Source organism: Choloepus didactylus, chromosome 3 (assembly GCF_015220235.1).
Source record: "Choloepus didactylus isolate mChoDid1 chromosome 3, mChoDid1.pri, whole genome shotgun sequence".
NCBI classification, from domain to species: Eukaryota; Metazoa; Chordata; class Mammalia; order Pilosa; family Megalonychidae; genus Choloepus; species Choloepus didactylus.
The window spans coordinates 108,945,391-108,963,797 of NC_051309.1; the positions used below are offsets into that span (position 1 = coordinate 108,945,391).

The window sequence follows — 18,407 nt, forward strand, 5'->3', positions numbered from 1 at the left end:
TCTGATAAGATACACGTATCCAGAATATATGAGGCACTCTTACAACTCAACAATAAAGACAAATAACTCAATTTAAAAATTCCAAAGGATCTAAACGGGCATATCTCCAAAGAAGATTCGCAAATGTCCAATAAGATGCTGAACATAGTCAGTCAGTAGGAAAATGAAAATTAGAACCACAATGAGATACTACTTAACACTCTTTAGGGGTGCCTATAATTAAAAAGACTGACAAAAGCAAGTACTGACAAGGAGGTAAAGCTAGTGGGAATGTAGCTGCTTTTGAAAATACTCTGGTAATTCTTTAAAAGGTTAAACACAGTTACCATTGGACCCAGAAATCCCACATCCAGGGATATACCTAAGAGAAACAAAAACATATACACACAAAGACTTGTATATGAATGTTCATAGTAGTATTATTCATAATAGCCCCAAAGTGGAAACTATACAAATGTCCATCAACTGATGGATATATAAAATGCGATATTTCCATAAATGGAATATTATTGATAAAAAAGCATGAAGTACTGAGACATGCTACAACACAGATGAACATTCATATGAAATGTCCAGAAGAGATAAATTTACAGAGAAGAAAGGAGAATAGTGGTTGCATAGGGAAGCAAGGGAATGAAGGTAAATGACTGCTAATGTGTATGGGGTTCCTTTTTGGGTGATGAAAATACTCTACATTTAGGTCAGTGATGGTTGCACAACTCTGTGAATATACCCAAACCACTGAATTGTACACTTTAAATGGGTGTATTTTATGGTATATGAATTAGATCTCAATAAAGATGTTAAAAAAACAACAACAACAAAACTTGTGGGGCACAGCTAAAGCAAGTAATTAAGATAAATTTGAAAAAATTTAATATATTCCTAAAAAAAACTGCCTACCAAAACTGATTGGTAACTGGGCCAAATAACCCTATATAGATACCCTAAAATAGATAAAAATCTTACCAAAGAAATAAAAATTAACAAATAAATTCCATAAGCCCAGTTGATTTCTCAAATAAAATTCTACCAACTTTCAAGAAATTTATAATCTAATCTTACACAAAGATAGATGCAAAAATCCTCAACAAATTTTCAGCAAAGTGAATCTAGGAATATTTAGCTGGATTTATTAGCAGTAGGCAAGGCTGGTTTCATATTAGAAATCTGGATCAATGAAATTTACTATTAAAAAACTGAAAGAGAAAAGCACATCAGCATCTCAATACATACAGAAAAACAATTTCAACTTCCATTCAGGGAAAAAAAGAGAAAAGAAAAAAAAATTGTTATCAAATTTACCTGATAAAGGTCATCTACAAAAAATACCTACAGCAAACATTCTACATAATGCACAATAATGAAAGTCTTCCCTTTAAATCAGGAATAATGATGCCTGCTATCACCTCTTAGTACTGTAATGGATGACCAAGATAATCAGTAAGACAAGAAAATTAGTAAAATGTGTAAGAATCAGAAAGTAAAGTAAATTATCTGCAAAAGATATGACTGTCTAAGTAGAAAACTCAAAAGAATCAACAATAAATAATATTAATAGGAGTTTGATAAGGTTTCTGGATATAAAAATCAAGATACAGAAGGCATATTATTTTCCATACAAAATCAGTTAGAAAATGTAATTTTAGAAAAAGATTCTATACAAAATAGAATAATAAAATTCAAAAATAAAAGATACACAAATTCTAGTACAGTATGTGAATTATATCTCAATAAAGCTTTTATATATTAAAAAAATTCCAGCAGTGCTACTGGCAGATTTGCAAATATGCAGATATTTGTGTGTATATTTACTATATAAATAACCTAAGAAAAAAACAAAAGTCATGTAAACCATTTGTAGAAAAATTGTTAACTTTCATTAAAAGAACTGTGTTCTTAGATACAAAAATCATAAGATGTTAACTCCCCTAAAATCTTGAGATTTAATACAATTTCCTTCAAAATTCAAATGCAAAAATCTATAAAAAGAGTGAAAAGACAAGCAACAAACCAAGACAAGATATTTGCAATATACAAAACTAAAAAATGGTTAGTATACAGAACCTTAAAAAGAACTCTTCAAAATCAATGAGAAATAGACAAAACTTTTCATCCAACAGAAAAATGTGCCAAAGACATAAAAGAAATATCAAAGAAATTAGAAAATGGCCAATAAATATATGAAAACCTGTGTAATCTCATTCTTAATAAGGAAAACACAAAGTAGAACAACAATTAGACACCATTTCACAGGAATTCTCATGCACTGATAGGAGCATAAATTGATGCAACCCCTCAGGGATTAGGAAAATAATTTGATACAACCTAGTAAAGTTGAATATAGGCATATTCTACAGCCATTCCTAGTAATATATCCTAGAGATACTCTTGCATGCATGCACCAGAATTTCAAGAATGATTTTGGAAAGAATGTTATAATGGCCCCAAATTGGAATCTATCCATCCAAATATTCATTAATAATGGAATTGATAAATGTTACATAATATAAATGAACAATGTAGTACTATAAAATATAAATGAACAATGTAGCATTATATATAAATGAACAGTGTAGAAAATGAGGGAACTACGGTTATTTTCAACCTATATTAATGATTTTTTAAAAAAAAACCTAATACTAGCTAAAGAAATAAGTCACATAAAAATGTATATAGAATGATGCTATTTATATAAAGTTCAAAAAATAGAAAGCTAAATATTAAATTATCTGGACAAACATACATAGGTGGTAAAATTATAAAGAAAGGCAAGGAAATGATTAAAGTAAGTCAGGAAAGTGGTGGAGAGGGACCTGAGATCAGAGAGGAGCACAGAGGAAGCTTTAAAGATACTGATGATGTCCTATTTTTTAAACTAGATAGTAGATAAACATTATTCATCTTATTATTGCCATTTAACTATATATGTATGTGTGTATAATAAAATTCAAAAATAAAAGACATACAAATTCTAGTATAGTATGTGAATTATATCTCAATAAAGCTTTTATATGTTAAAAAAATTCCAGCAGTGCTATTGGCAAATTTCCAAATATGTAGATATTTTTATTATATTTTATGAATACAAAATTACTTCTTTCTATCATACCTTTTCTCTGGCTAATGCCTACAAAAAGTCACCAAAGTGTTAAGAAATTCAGTTTTTATGATAATCTAGTTTTAGACACAGAAAAGCACTCCATTAGACAGCAATCTATTATTTATTAACAAGAGAAATATAGCATCTATTATGCATTCAGTTTTTAGGTGTAGTTTAGTCCTTATTTAATGTAATCACAATGTTAACCTGAGAGAGGAAGCCAGCATGGACACAACTTTTAAACATGAAAAATTTTGTGGGAATTCAGAAAAGGCAACAGCAGCAGCTTAAATCTGAATTTGCCCCAATTCCCTCATCAAGTCAGACAGACCAAAATCAAAACCTCAAAGACAACCTCCCAAAATACAAAAGGTGGGACAAGCCACTAACAGCTGCAAAATCTGTTTTGGTATTAGCATTTGTGTGGGAAGAAGCAGAGGAGAGTAATGGGGCATTTGTCAGCCCAAGGAACAGAGGAACCCCAAAATAACAAAGACTCTTCATAAAGCACAGCAGGCAAAACTGAAAAAAAAGTGTGCAGAAAGGAACTGGTTTTGCCCACTCTAATGGCAGCTGAGTGCAAGCATCAACAATAAGGTCTCAAGGGAACAGAACATTCTAGGTATGACAAATTCTCAAAACTAATCAGCCAAACCTCCCTTCCAGAACAATGCCACATCAAGGAGAAACCGCTGGGAACAAAATCCAAACTGAGGAGGACAGAGCAGTAGGAAAAAAGAAAAGAGAAAATCCAGATTAAAGTGGAGAAAGGGAAAGGATGGAGCTCTCATATATAGCAAGGTGACATAATTTCAATCATTACACAGAAAACAAAAGAAGGATCTTCATGTATTTAGAAAAGCGAACTGAACTACCTTCACCTAAAAATGAGTAGAAGAAAGTAAAAGACATCAAATCTCATACAAAGTTATCATAGGAAAAAAGAAAACAGGAATAAAAGAAACCTCTGAAGACAGTAAGTTCATACCACAAACACTTACTGACAAAACAGATGAACACTATAACCTCCTATTTCAAAACACATCACTTTAAGAAAATGATACATGAAAGAACAACATAAATCAGAATTAGAAAAATCATATTATTATTTATCCAGAATTTAGGTGATAAAACTTAAGAAAGAATAAGAAAAGAAAGAAAAAAAAATCAATTCAGAAATGAAGACCAAACTAGAAGAAACAAGGAGTGGATAAACACAATTGAAAATACCTTGCAAGACAGAGAAGATAAAAAGAAGGAAAATTCTAAAACTTAAAACAAAACAAAACAAAACAAAACAAACAAAAAAACAATGAAAGAGCAAAAAAGCATTCAAAAGAAAGTGACAGATATAGTGAAGATAAAGAAGACCCAACATAAGTATAATAGAAGTCCTAACCAAGAAAATCAAAGCAAGGGAATAGAAAAAGTATAACAATAATAGGAGAAAACTTTTCTGCTATAAAAACCAAAAGATTTGAAACAGCATATTGAAAAGGCAAGGAAATCATATACCTAAGGATATTGACCCAGAACAACAAATACCAAGACAGCCTAGTAAAATTTACTGAGGAGCTAGGAAAGAAAACCATTTGAGAATAATGGGAGTCATGTTCCTCACTGCCAGAAAATGAAATTAGAAATATGGAAATAGAGAAGGCTAAAATGGACCCTGTGGTGTTGGACTGATTTTTACGCTGTGAAAAAAATATATATAGACATACATACACCCACAGTCTTACATGCAGATACCAAAACTAATATAGATTAAATGAATATAGATGTGTGTATATCCACACACAAACACAAATAACACATGCATACATATACATATATACATATATTTTCCAGCTCTACCCACTAAGAGGACTGAGAAGGAATGATGCCACTGTAGTAATAAGCGTACCTAGTGCCTAAATCTGTTTCTAAAAACCACTGCCCTCTAAAAGGAATCAGGATTCCTTGGAGATACAGTGAGCTCCAGGGCATAAAAAGTGAGAAATTAGCCTCAATCTGATTTTTGTGTGTGTGCCAGAAAGTAAGGAAGCTCAAAGAATAATAAGGACATGTCAAAAGCATACAACAGGCAGCCTGACGTCAGCTTTCACTGGCTAAATTGGGCATGTCTACAATTTACTAATAATCAATTCAGAAAAAAAAATAAAATAAAAAAACAAAACTTTTAAACATGTGTGTATATGTGTGTATAGACAAAGAAAGGGGTGGCATGAAGGGAGGCGGGAAGACTAATGAAGCAAATATAAAATTTTCACAAACGGGGACCCTGAGTGATAGCTATATAGTAAGTCATTGTACTCTTCTTCTGACTTTTCTGTACATTTGAAATTATTTCAAAATTGTAAAAATTAAAAATGGGGAGAAATAGGAAGGGTATATACAAAAAAATTAACTGCTTTTGATTATTATATTGTGGGGTAGTTTTGGTAATATTACTCTAGAAGTATTATGCTACATGTAATATGGTACAAAGCAAATAAGCAATTACGGTATATTCTACCATACCCCATGTCCTTGAAAACCAAGATTACTACTGTGGAAGAAAAGAGATACAGATATAAGTTCAAATAAGAACCCTGAAGTGCTTAATTTGAATTGTAAGCAACAGTGTAAACTTGTAAGCTGTTTTATCTTTTTAAAAAAGCATATATTTCTAGTTCTTTGCACTGAAAAGGACAAGAAACAACAAACATAGTAGCTACAACATCCCTGGTGGCCAGATTGTAATCTGAAACACAATTTTCCACCAAAAAAAACAGGGCTTTTGTTTTTTTCTGAAAACAAGTTTTATTTAAATAAGAGTTTAAATACTTACATAAATATTAAAACTGAAGGGGGAAGGAGGACCCCAAACCAGTTTTACTTCACATGGCACTGGGCAGCTGTTGCTAATAAAATGCAACCTCTACAATTGCTACGTGACCAATACCAGTTTGAAATTTGTAGCCTTGTCAAAAGTTTAACTCAGAGTTGGCCTCACATTTTGGTGGCTCTCCGACTGGACAACCCTTAGCTAGGACATTACATCTGGTCAAAAAAAAAAAACAAGGATCTTGGTGGCAAGCCAGATGTCCTATCACCTCACTGGAGGGAAGATGGCCTCTGAACTCTGCCAACCTGGTCAGCCTGGAGACCCAGGGCGATCTATCTTTTGCTATCTTTCTCGTGGTGCCGCTGCTGCGGCTGCCTTACTCCATATTTTCTCATATCCAGCAAGGGCTGGTCAGGTGATGGCATTCTCTCAGGACAGGGAACTCTGCAGAGTGAGGGCCAAGGAAACATAGCTGTCTGTAATCGTGGGGCTCTGGGCATGGCTGAAACATCAGATTATTGCTTTGTTACTGCTTGACCTCTGTTTAAATGAGGGACTTCCAAGACTAAAGAGCATGGCTCTTTTCAGCTTCTTGCATGAAGGAGTTACACTAGTTCAAGTTTTAAAAGTGGACCCCAGATGGTTACAATATACAAGCTGTGAGGTTTTTAAACTTGTGACAAGAACAGAAGGAAACTTTTCTACTCACTACATGGAAATCCTCACTTAAGTTTCAGTGAGCCACAAAGGCACTCAAAACCCATAAACCTTCTACTGGCTGGCCTTTGCCACTCCAGTCTCTACAAGGAACTGGCATATGTTCTTGCTTGCTGGTCATCTTGTAGCTGAATCACTTCTCCATACTCTGGATGCTCAATACAGTACCACTGCAGCCAAATTTCTTCTTAAACACCTTCACTAGTTTCTTTTTATCATAATCATCAAAAATCCCTTGGAAATAGAGATATGAATGGAGCAGATCTTGTTAGGACCAGGGCAAATCGGGCCAAAGGATAAAGGATGATACTGTGTTTTAAAACTTCAACTTCCATGTGAGACCAAGGGAAGAGATGTTTATTTGGTGCAGGAGATATAATTCCTAAACAATTTAACACAGTTTGTTCAAATACCATAATTACATGGAACTTTGAATAGGAGGTGAGACCTGGTAGGTTTGTACAGGTTAGTGTGAAGTAGCAACACATCCCAAAGTAATTTAGGCAGAGAATAAAAATATATATGCAGGGTCCCCCTGAGAAGCCAGGGGAAAATACAGAAGTGTTGGACTTCCTCACCTGGATTGCTGTTGATGTTCTCACAAACACTGAGGACTGGTGGTTTGGTATACTGAGCCCTCTGTCGTGCCTCTTGTCCTTATGGAGCTTGTTACTGTAAAGGAGAGGCTAAGGCAGCTTATAATTGTGGCTAAGTGTCTCCCTCTGAGTACCTCTTTGTTGCTCAGATGTGGTCCTCTCTCTCTAGCTAATCCAACTTGGCAGGTGAACTCACTGCCCCCCCCCCCCCCACACATAGGACATGACTCCCAGGGGTGTACTTCTCCCTGGCAACGCAGGATATGACTCCCAAGGATGAATCTGGACCCGACATCGTGGGATGGAGCACATCTTCTTGAACAAAACGGGGATGTGAAATGAAACAAAATAAAGTTTCAGTGGCTGAGAGATTCCAAATGGAGTCAAGGTCACTCTATTGGGCAATCTTACGCACTATATAGATAACACTTTTTAGGTTTTAATTTATTGGAATAGCTAGAAGTAAATACCTGAAACTGTTGAACTGCAACCCAGTGGCCTTGACTCTTGAAGACGATTTTATAACAATGTAGCTTACAAGGGATGACAGTGAGATTGTGAAAGTCTTGTGGATCACACTCCCTTTATTCAGTTTACGGATGGATGAGTAGAAAAATGGGGACAAAAACTAAATGAAAAATAGTGTGTGTGGGGGGCTGATTTGGGTGTTCTTTTTTACTCTTATTTTTTATTCTTATTTTTACTTTTTCTGGTATAAGGAAAATGTTCAAAAAATAGATTGGGGTGATGAATGCACAACCATATGATGGTACTGTGAACATTTGATTGTATACCATGGATGACTGTATGATATGTGAATATATTTCAATAAAACTGAATTTAAAAAAAAAATCCCTTGGACAGTAGTAACGGTCTTCCTGCAGTTTCTCTGTTGAATTCTTATATGGAAATAATTCTCAGTCCCAGAAGGAAGCAGGTCATCACCTTTACCTGCATTAGCAAAGGGGCCAAAGAGTGGAGGTTCTGAATAGCAGACATACAATAAGATTCCTTGTCCTCAGTGGAAATGGCCTATGGAAGGCAGTGGAGTTGTGGAACATCAGGAAACTAGGGAGCTCAAGGAGGAGGCTACTGAGTCCCTGGTGGCAGCTCAGCAACTGGGGACAGAAACCAGGGCTTTATTGGAGATATGGTTGATTCCAGGTCTAGCACAGGAAATGTACAAGATGAGCCTGAACATTCTGTTATACCAAACAGCAAAGTAACTATTAAAGACTACTGGGATGGTACCTACAGGACTCAGGAGCTAACAGTCTTTGTGACTAGCCAAAGAAAAGTAATAATAAATAATTACAATAATTTTAAAATAATTAGTTGCTTTTGGAGAATGACACCTTTTCTTACAAAGAAACTCCTCTTCTTAAAAACTGATTAAAGCAATCAAGCATTTATCCTGCCTTTCCTATATGAACTACACCACTGCCTAATCATAAGATAGGTGAGCAGGAAGTGTCTCTTTACAGAAGTATTTCAGCTAATAAATGTGGAGCCATATATGAAAGTGGTTATAAATGTTTGGTATTTATAGGTGGTCACAATGTCCCTATGCATGCTAGCTGAAGTTATCTGTATGTTCCCCCTCTACTCTTGGCACAAATATTAATTTTTCCTAAAGTTCTTTACATCTTCTTCCATGTTGAGAGCTGAATGTTGGATATTATTAAAGTGAGACCTTCAGCTGTTTCATATTTTAACTGTTGTTATGACACAGAAAATTTTTCTCCTTCACAATTTCATTCATAGATCTGCCTAATGATTACTGAACATGCACATGTGCTCACATCAAACACTCACTGGCTCCAGAGTGAAAATCTACACAAGTTTCATTACCTCTGAGCCTCAATATCTAATTTCATCATCTTTAAAATGGGATCACAAGGTTTTCTGTATTAACAATCACTGAAACAAATGTCTAAGAAGGCAATATGGTCCAATTCAAGTACTGCCAGAACTTAGTACACATGGGATTTTTCTGATTTATTAAATGTCTTAGCTATCACATGAGATCTCATTTCTAATAACGTGCAGCATTAAAAACTTCAGTTGGGCAGAATATCGTATTTATAAACCAGAGTACATTTACTTTGGGTTTTAAAGTTATCCAACCTTATTTTATGCATTCACCTTCCAGATAACACTATCTTAATTGGGGTTTTAAGGTAATCTGGATTTAATTAAATATAGTCCATATTAAGGAAAAGTGAAGAAATAAACATAGCATTAAAAATGTTATTTAGATAATCCAAAAGTGAAGAACTGAGATCTATTTTTATTTTATAAGTTTCTGCTGTACACCGTTAAGTCTAAAGTCCATCATAAGCTGAATCTAAAGTCAGAACACATGATTTGAAAAACAAATGGACTTTCTCCTCACCATAAACTGGAAACAGCTTTATTATTCATGTGATTATATAACTAATGTATGCTCAGCTCATCAAAAACATAAAATAAATAAATAAAAGAGAGAGATAAAGTAAAAATCACTTATAAATCACACACAAGAGAAAAATTACTATTATCATTTTGGTGTATTTAACTCTAGCTATTCTAGATAACTGGCTGTCTAGCTTTTTTAGATATTTTAAATAAAAATGGAATAATCTACATGTACTGCTCTGTAGCTTACCTTTATTCAATTCTTGATACATTATGGATATCATTCTATAGCAATAAATAGAGATCCCACTGTTTTAACAAGTGCAGAGTACTCTATTACATAAATGCAATGCAATTTATTTAATCAGTTCCCACTAATGGACATTTATACAGTTTCCAAATTTTTGCTACAGTGACAACCCTTATATATACATTTTTACCCAAATTGTCTGATTGTGAAAAAACTTCACTGTGAAGGTATTAATATGAAAAGCCTAAAAACTATCAAATTAAATTTTCATTTCATTATTTACTAACAAATCATCTTTACTGAAGGGAGCAAAATTTTATTAAAAAAGTATCATCCCAGAAGATCGCAGTTTATAGATGCCAGAAGTAAATGCAAAACTCTGTTAGGCACTACATGAGAAAAAAAGGACAATTAAGATTCAAATGGCTTTAATTTAAAAATTCAAAGGAGTTTGTAATGTAGGAGAGGGACAGCTAAATATATAAATATAAGGAATGAATGAGGCAACACAGGAGAACAAAATGTTAACTAAGCACAGAATGAATAGTTGAATCCAAACAGAAATTAATCCTAATTTACAAGCAATTACTTTGTGCTAAAATAAATACATTAAAAATGACGGAAAAGAGACAAATATTACCTGTCAACTCCAAAGAATCATCCAAATTCTTCTGCCATAGTAATAACACAATTTTATAGCACTTAAGCTAATAAAATGTCCTCATAATTATCATGTAAAGATGAGAAAACTGAGTCAAATAAAGAAGGGGGATTAATGGAATTGAGCCATTTTTATGTCCACCAGACACTTTCTATGCCCTCTAGAATGTAAGCTCCATGAAGACAAAGACTTGGTCACTGAATCCCTAGCTTCTACAACAGTGCCTAAGCATGCAGTGCCTGGCAAGTACTCAGAAACTTATTTGTTGAGTAACTAAATCCCTACCTTTTAGGTGACGAAACTGAGGCTCAGAAAGATTAAGTTAAACTTTCTGAATTATCTCAGAACTAAAGGTCACACAAAGATTAAATTAAAGTTCAAAGCCAAATTTAGGATTCATTCTTCAACTATAATGTCTGAAATAGTTTGACTATTGGCTGAAATTTGTAAATCATTTTATAAGACTTAACTTGGCTCTATAGAAATAACTTCCAAATGTGTAATTTGTACTCGCCACTATATTTTAATTAAGTCAGAAACAGAAAGAGAATGGGATTGTCTTAAATTAATATTTAGTATAATATTCCAGAATTATGACAGTTTAAGGGGCTTTATTTTACCATTTTAAATGAGATAAAAGGGCCAGACCTTTGAACTTTTTATTAGATCTAAATTTTAAAATAACGTAAGGAAACAAAGGAAGAAAAGGCAGCTGGTTTGAGGGTAAATAACTAATCTTTTGAGGTCAATGATACCACCAAGTTCTTATTAAAGAATCTAATATTGGTTGTAAAGGCAAGTCCAAAACAACAATTAAATATATCACTTGAATATTGCCTTTCTATATATAGCATTCCTAATTGCATTAGGAAAAGGAGAAAAGGGGTGTTGTCTTCTCGCATGAGGGAAAAAAAATTAAAAGAGGGTTATTTTAATTACTAATGTGCAGACTGATACTGCAAATTATACATGAGCCATCCATTCATTAAAGTAGACTCAGGATGGCCGTTTTTTGAAGCTGTAGGTTACCATCTGATTCAGATTACTATGATGGTCTTGAAAACAATAAAAATACTTTCTCTGAAAAAAGAAAAAAAATCTATTTTTCAGATTGCCAGTCCCCCAATTAGTTTGAAACAATAAAGTATCAAAAATAGCAATGTAGCACATTAAAACAATGAGATTTTATCTCCCTGTCATACCAAAACACAAGAATAATTCAATAAATTTACCATTTAAGAAAGTAAAATGTAATTTACTTTTTGCCTATTGACACCATTTTCCCAGAATGTTTATATTTTGTGTGTCATAGCTCTTCATATATATAAATTTTTTCAAAACTATATTAAACGCATGGGAACAAAAATATTTGAACACTGTAAAATTCAATTCACTCTGAAGTCCACTACAATACATAAACTGCAAAACAATATTCTCAACTAAAAACATAGAAAGCAACAATGTCCTAGATCCATCTGGAGATCAAGTTTTCCTCAAGGAAAATTCTTGCCAATGTTTTAAAGTGTTTTATCAATCCTACTTCTAACCTGGCAAGAATAAAATTATAAGAATATCCTAGAATTTAGCTAGTTTAGTCTCACATTTTTCCATTTACTGTATAAGAATAATGGAAATCAAAATGTAATGTTTTCTTTAGCCTATGTTAGTATAAAAACACATCTGGAAGAACATTTAATCAACTTTCTGAGTTACAAAGGTTTGGTGGTAGTCTAGAATAGGTGAAGTTCAGGAATAAAATTTTAAATCTCAACGTAACCAATAACTTCAATTTCCTTCTACACCAAACCTTTTATCATATCTTACAAAAATGTTCTAGATCTTTCCTTCACGGAATATTTCAATAAACTACTTCAATATATTATTTCAATAAATCTTCTTAACACAGACTTTGCTAAGTACTTGCACATACCTTATTTCAACTAATGTTTCATATTGCGCTGTGAGGAAACCTTCATTTTTCATGTAACTAAACAAGTCTCAGAGAAGCGAAGTGACTTGTCCCTGTTACAAAGCTGTTAAGAGGTAAAGTGTGCATTTGAACTAAGGTTTCCAGACTATAACACAAATGTACCCTATCACTTTATTTGGTAACAGCATACTGCCTCACAATACATTTGTGCTACTGATTTTCATTTTTTTTTTTAAATTTTTCTTCTGTTTATGTCTTTAAGAGCACTAATTATTGTGCTTTGATATCTCATAGTGTCCATTAGCACTATGAATTGGTTCAAATTGCTTGTATGATAGAAGAATGAAAGATTGTGTAAGTTTTGACAGGCTTTAAAAATTTTCAGAGACTCACGTGTAAAATGGAGATGACAACAAAAATGAGAACTTACTGTTAAATGCTTTACATATATTAACCCATTTAATCCTCACAACAGCACTAGGAATCAGTACATTATTGTTTCCATTTAACAGATGTAAAAGCCAAAGGCTAGACAGGTTCTCTAACTCACCCAAGATTAGAAGGTTACAAGCTACTAAGTGGAGGAACCAGGCTTCAAAATCAAGGTATTCTATCAGTAGTGCAGTATTGTTTAAGGTCAAAACTGTCTCTCTAGGACTAGATAATGACTAAATGAAATCATATATTCATACAATGGGGGAATTAAAAACTTATTCATTCCTTTCTTTTCCTTCTCTTCCCTTTCCTGTCCTCTCTGGTAGAGCAATCAAAGGCAATTAATGGGACAGAGGGAAAGAAAAGCAGAGAGCACAAAGGCCTCACTAACATGGGGAAAAAGTTAACAATGGCCCCACATTCTTATTAAGTTATCAATAATTTTCTTCTTAATCTGGAAATACTTTGCACCTCAAGTGAAACAGTATCCTACTAGAAAAGCAGTAGGAGTGTAGTGGTTAAGGACCTTTTGGAGTCTCACTGCTCAAGTACTATTCTGACTTTGCCAGTAATTACTGTGCGACCTTGTATAAGATGGTTTCATTCATTCATTCATTCATTAAAAAGTCTGTTTGCACATGGCCAAATGAAGCCTATACCTCTACACAGGTTTATTCTGAGAAGTAAATGAAACAATTCACATAAAACGCTTAACACAACGCTTGGCACTTTTTAAGTGCTCAATAAATATTGGCTATTGTTATTACTTTGAAGCCTAGAGAATAGGAAAATGAACACAGTGAATTCAACTGAAGTAAGTCCAGTATTCTGTTCCTTAGTTTTGCCTAATTAGTTGACAATTATGGTGTTGTCAACTCAGATACTATTTAGCAAATCATCACTGACTCCTGATCATTCCTGCCAAATATGTGCTCCTCTCTTCTAAAGGAACTCTCTCTCCCAGGGAAAAACAATATCATCTTAGGTATTCGAAAATGTTTGCTTTGGGAACGGTTTTCGACCCCAGAGACGGTGGAACCTGAGACCTATAAATTAGCCACTAGAGTTCCCTGTTTTTTCTCACTTCATTTGGGGCCTAGGCCTTATTTGGGGGTAGGGACGGGGAAGGAAGGGCCGCACAACACTTAAGATATAAAGCCCCCCTCTGGCAACACGGCATCACACAAATCTCCCAGACGAGGGCTGAACACTTACGAAAACCGACCCCGGAGCCGCAACTCCCGCCTGTCAGCTGGGAGCCCACGACCCGCAGGTAGGATGGTGCAGAGGGAGACTCCGGTAGCCCCTCAGGCCCGAGCCCGACCTGGGGCGGGGGGTGTGTCCGGATGCTACTCCCCAGTGCCCCGCGGCGGGGTCGGGCAGGCCGGGATCCCGCCGGCTTCCGGAGGGGCAATGGCGGGGGCAGGGGACGGGCTACGCGGTGGTCTGGGGATGGGAAGGGAGGGGAGGGACGCTGAGGTCCTCACCGCGGGCCGAGGGCAGTGGGTAGAGCTTCTCGGCCTTCTGCAGGAAGCGCTGGGCCTTCTCGCGGTTGCCGGCGTTCAGGGCCTCCCGGGCGATCTCGACACATTTCTCCGCCTCATCCCGGTTCCCCTCCATGGCTTGCGCCTTCTTCCGTTTCCTTTGGTAGCGCAGCTAGGAGGGGCGGAAGCCGCCGGGGCGGGGGCGTGCGGAGAACTGGGAGGAGCGCGGGGGACCGCGGCTGCGGCCGGGGCTGACGGGATGGCTTCGCAGCTCCGCCTTCTCACGGCGGCCTTCCCGCCCCCTGCGGGTAGCTACGGCGCGGACCGCATCCCTCCCGGCTGGGGCTCGGCGATCCGTGCGCGGCCCCCACGGGTTCCCGACCGGCGGAAGCCGACCAACCCGGGGAGGCGGGAGGTGGGATGGTGGGCGATACCAGCTGAGCTACTGGGGTAGGGGGCGCGTTCCGCCGATCCAGGACTCCCGATCTCCGGGCACGGATTCCGCAGACGGAAGCCCGCCTTTCGGGAGGTCAGGGCAATGGGACGGGATGGACGGGGATCTGGTTTTCAGGACAACTCCCTGGGCACGAAGACTCCGTCCTAGGCCACCTTCAGGGAGGGAGGATTGTCAGGTGAGGACCGCGCTGTCAGTCCCCACTAGGCACTAACCGCACAGGTGTTCATAAACTTTAGAGTGTCGTTATAACCCCAACCCGGGGCTTGTTTTACAGCCCATTTATTTCAACTATACATTTTTATTTCAACTACACATTCTTCTGACCCAGATTCCTTTAGATTGTCCGTCAGGTCAATTAAAGAAAAAAAAAACCTGTTTAATTTGTACTTTACAATTATTTTGGTGAAAAAGTGTTAATCCTGATCCTGTTGTGACCAAAGCAAGGCAGGAGCCAACCCTTTCAGAATGTCTAACTGCCACAAAAGAAACTTAATTGGTTTTCTCCCCTTTATACTCATTTTTGACATTACCTCTGGGTAGCATGATACCATGTCATATTGGTCTCTTGGGGGTTAGTACCATTGTTTTACACTGTCTACATCCACATTTTAAAATGTTCTAAGATGAAGAACTTGCCTGAAGCCAAGTATGAAAACAATCCACTCAACCCAACTAAACATCCACTTTTATATGTTCATTTGGCCATGATGATCCTATAAAAAGTGGATAATACATCTCAAACGTTATTGCACACTGTAGACTTGGAAACAGTGCATAGAACACAAAAACCTCACTGCTCACTATTCTTTCTTAATTCTAATCTTGAAGTTCATTCTTTGGAAATCTCTATAATCAAAACTTCCCTACCTGTCCTCTCCCTCCCAACTCCAACAAAGAAAACCGCACTGGTCTACTGTCACATATGAGACCAGCCTAAGGTTTTAGGTCAAACCTTACCTAAAAGAAAAAAAAAACAGTATCATATTCCACTCCACTTCCTGCCAGTTTTAAACCTTACATAGCTCTTTACATAACATTAAAAAAAAATTATATTTGAGCCATCTGACTTTATAGAATTTGTTTAATTTTGAGGAGGGAAAATGTGCTTAGTTACTGTTGGATGAGATGACTAGTCAAAACATGAGTTCTTCCTACAATCAAGCAAATTAAAAACACAACTAGGCTGGGATATGACCTTTATTGAGCTTATCCACCAGAGTGGAAATAATGTCTGTACAAAACCAAATGTTTGTTACTATAACTTCTGCATCACAATTAAAATCCAAACAGTTTTTTAAAAACAGTCAACTCAATCAAAACCCACTACTTCAGAATCAATAGCTTCTTTGAAGCCACAGTAACACTTAAATATGGTTAAGACTCAAATGCAGAAATTTGGTTGGTTGGAAAGCTAATTAAACTTCCAACTTGCTCAAATAGAATTACAAAAAGGCAAAATTGTGTTTTTCACAGAGATACAGTCCACTGGAATCACCAACACTGGACAGCTGTTCGAGTATTTAGAGTCCTGAGATAATAAGGAATCCAGGCATCCTTTAGACAGTCTTCTGTTGTCCTTTCTTCCCAATCAGAGATTTGTGGATATGTGGAATGACACCTAGAAGAGTGACAGGGATTAATTTTACCTTTCAACATACTTATTTTTAAACTCACACTACTTAAAAGGAAGGCAGTTTATAGTTCAACTTGAAAGACGTCTTTAAATCGTGAAGCTCAAATATTTAAGAATTCATTTTGATTTACATACCATAAATCAAATATCACAAATATGCAACCATACATCAATAAAAATGTGTCCTCCTCTTTGAGCATTTTAAAATTTTAGTTACATACCACCACCAGCAATTGTAGCCTTGATCAGCGAGTCCAATTCTTCATCTCCACGAATAGCAAGTTGCAAATGACGAGGAGTAATACGCTTTACCTTCAAATCTTTTGATGCATTTCCTGCCAGTTCAAGTACCTAGAAAACAGAATCTAATCAATTTCCTCCCAACTTTCCTTACGCCAAGATCCAGAGTAGAATCAAACCTTCGTGAATGTAAATGTACCCACTGTCCTTGTCCCCCGAATACCTGAAGGGCAAGATACATAAAAACTATATAAAGGGGGCAAGCAATTATTTCCCAGAGCAACAACTAAGCTCAACAGGATGGATCCCTTATTGAACACCGGCTCCCTCTACCGTTCGCAGAGGCTTCTCGCCGCGTTTAGGGCCTGGGAGTTTTCTTGCATCACTTTCCTTCTTCCCTCTCCTCCCCCCATAACGAAAACCTTTTCCAGATTATAGGCGTACACCCATTTACCTCTGCGGTGAGGTACTCCAGGATAGCTGCGCTGTACACGGCGGCAGTCGCGCCTACACGCCCGTGGCTGGTCGTCCTAGATTTCAAGTGTCGATGAATACGGCCCACCGGAAACTTAATTTTATGCACACACAAATATAAATGCACAAAGATGTGTCAAACACGGGAAAATTATACGAGCGCGAAACCAATGCTCATGGGCGACGTTGGTGCAGCAACACGCCACAGGATCGACACACGTGATCCCCCCCCCCCATATTTATCGTATCGGCAACCCAAGTCGCGACACCGCATCTCCCCTGAACACACAAAACGCCCATCTAGAGCGGTGACAAACAAGAACGGAGAAGCAAAAAAAAAAACGCCACGACTCTAAGACTGCACGAACAACCACTGACCTGCAAGCCGGCTCTCTGCGAGCGGGAAACCGCCTTTGTCTTGGCCTTTCCGGAGTCCTTCCCAGCCTTACCGCCAGCCTGCGGCGCGCACACGCCCGAAAGCGGAGGAGGAACGGAGAATATAGGATTACCAGAGCGACACGCCCCTCCCCCACCGCAGCGCGACCCGGGCGCGAGCGCGGCCCCGCTAGGGTCTCCAGCCCACTGCGCCGCAGAGGCGACCCCGCCCGCCAGCCCCCCACCGCGCGCTCGCCGCGGCCGCGCGCCTCCGCCGGCCCGCCCGCCCCCAGCGGCGCTGCGCGCGCGACCCAACCGTCGCAGCCCACCACGAGATCCGAGGCTGCTTCGCTAGCCTCTGACAAAACACCTCCCCCCGCTCTTTTAAAGGCTGTCTCCGCGCGTTCCCAACCACCGCCACTTCACCCCATCCCCGTGCGTAACGGGTTTTACTCCCGCCGGCAAAACCCGCGCAGTCATCAAGCGGTTCTGCGAAGTTTACCATTTCGAATTGTGCTGAAGCTCAAACAAGCAAGGCAGAGAAAAGGCTAGTCAAACACACAGCGAGATCCCACCGCCTACTCCTTCGTCGCACCGCGATTCAAACTGCGCTGTCTCCCGCCTTCCCCGCTCCCTTTATACTGCAGAATGTTCCCTCATCCGGGAACTCGGATTGCTCATCGCACCAATGGCTGCCACCCGCCCTCGGGACGCGTCCTTGAGGTTTCAGCCAATGATAAGGCGAAGAAAAGGACGGAGGGGCGGGCACTTCGCAACTCGAGCCGCGATTGGGGCGTGTGAGGAGAGAGGTGGGGGAGGGCGGAG

At 37.9% G+C, this 18,407-nt stretch overlaps 3 protein-coding genes across 6 annotated transcripts in view; 1 reads left to right on the forward strand and 2 right to left on the reverse strand.

The window, feature by feature from the left end:
* Positions 1-14,776, reverse strand: part of DNAJB14 (DnaJ heat shock protein family (Hsp40) member B14) — a 62,552-nt gene extending 47,776 nt beyond the window's left edge. For 2 of the 4 annotated variants that reach the window (XR_005215915.1, XM_037830327.1), the window contains exon 1: positions 14,407-14,776. Coding sequence is in view for 2 of the 4 variants with exons in the window: in XM_037830327.1 (XP_037686255.1) it covers positions 14,407-14,539 (133 nt within the window). In the remaining 2 variants the exon portion in view is untranslated. Of the gene's footprint in view, positions 1-7,228; positions 7,281-14,406 lie in introns of those variants that run through there. The other 2 variants (XM_037830330.1, XM_037830328.1) reach the window with 2 other exon arrangements.
* The window catches only part of LOC119529698 (secretory immunoglobulin A-binding protein EsiB-like), an 86,700-nt gene continuing 82,417 nt past the window's right edge, over positions 14,125-18,407 (forward strand). Inside the window, exon 1 of the mRNA XM_037830333.1 lies at positions 14,125-14,192. The gene's annotated coding sequence lies outside the window, so the exon portion shown is untranslated. The remainder of the gene's footprint in view (positions 14,193-18,407) is intronic.
* On the reverse strand, positions 16,040-18,242 carry LOC119529699 (histone H2A.Z). The gene is made up of 5 exons (XM_037830334.1): positions 18,085-18,242; positions 17,586-17,663; positions 17,188-17,301; positions 16,715-16,844; positions 16,040-16,478 (listed from the first exon to the last, which is right to left on the reverse strand). Exons 1-5 carry the CDS (start codon positions 18,085-18,087, stop codon positions 16,417-16,419), a joined length of 387 nt encoding a protein of 128 aa, XP_037686262.1. The 5' UTR covers positions 18,088-18,242; the 3' UTR covers positions 16,040-16,416.

Bases quoted from the DNA above. Each gene is read 5' to 3' on its own strand.
- LOC119529699 (XM_037830334.1), bottom strand. The intron at 17,302-17,585 runs GTCAGTGGTTGT...CATAAAATTAAG, and splicing joins CGCAGAGAGCCGGCTTGCAG to TTTCCGGTGGGCCGTATTCA. The intron at 16,479-16,714 runs GTATGTAACTAA...TCACTCTTCTAG, and splicing joins GGCTACAATTGCTGGTGGTG to GTGTCATTCCACATATCCAC.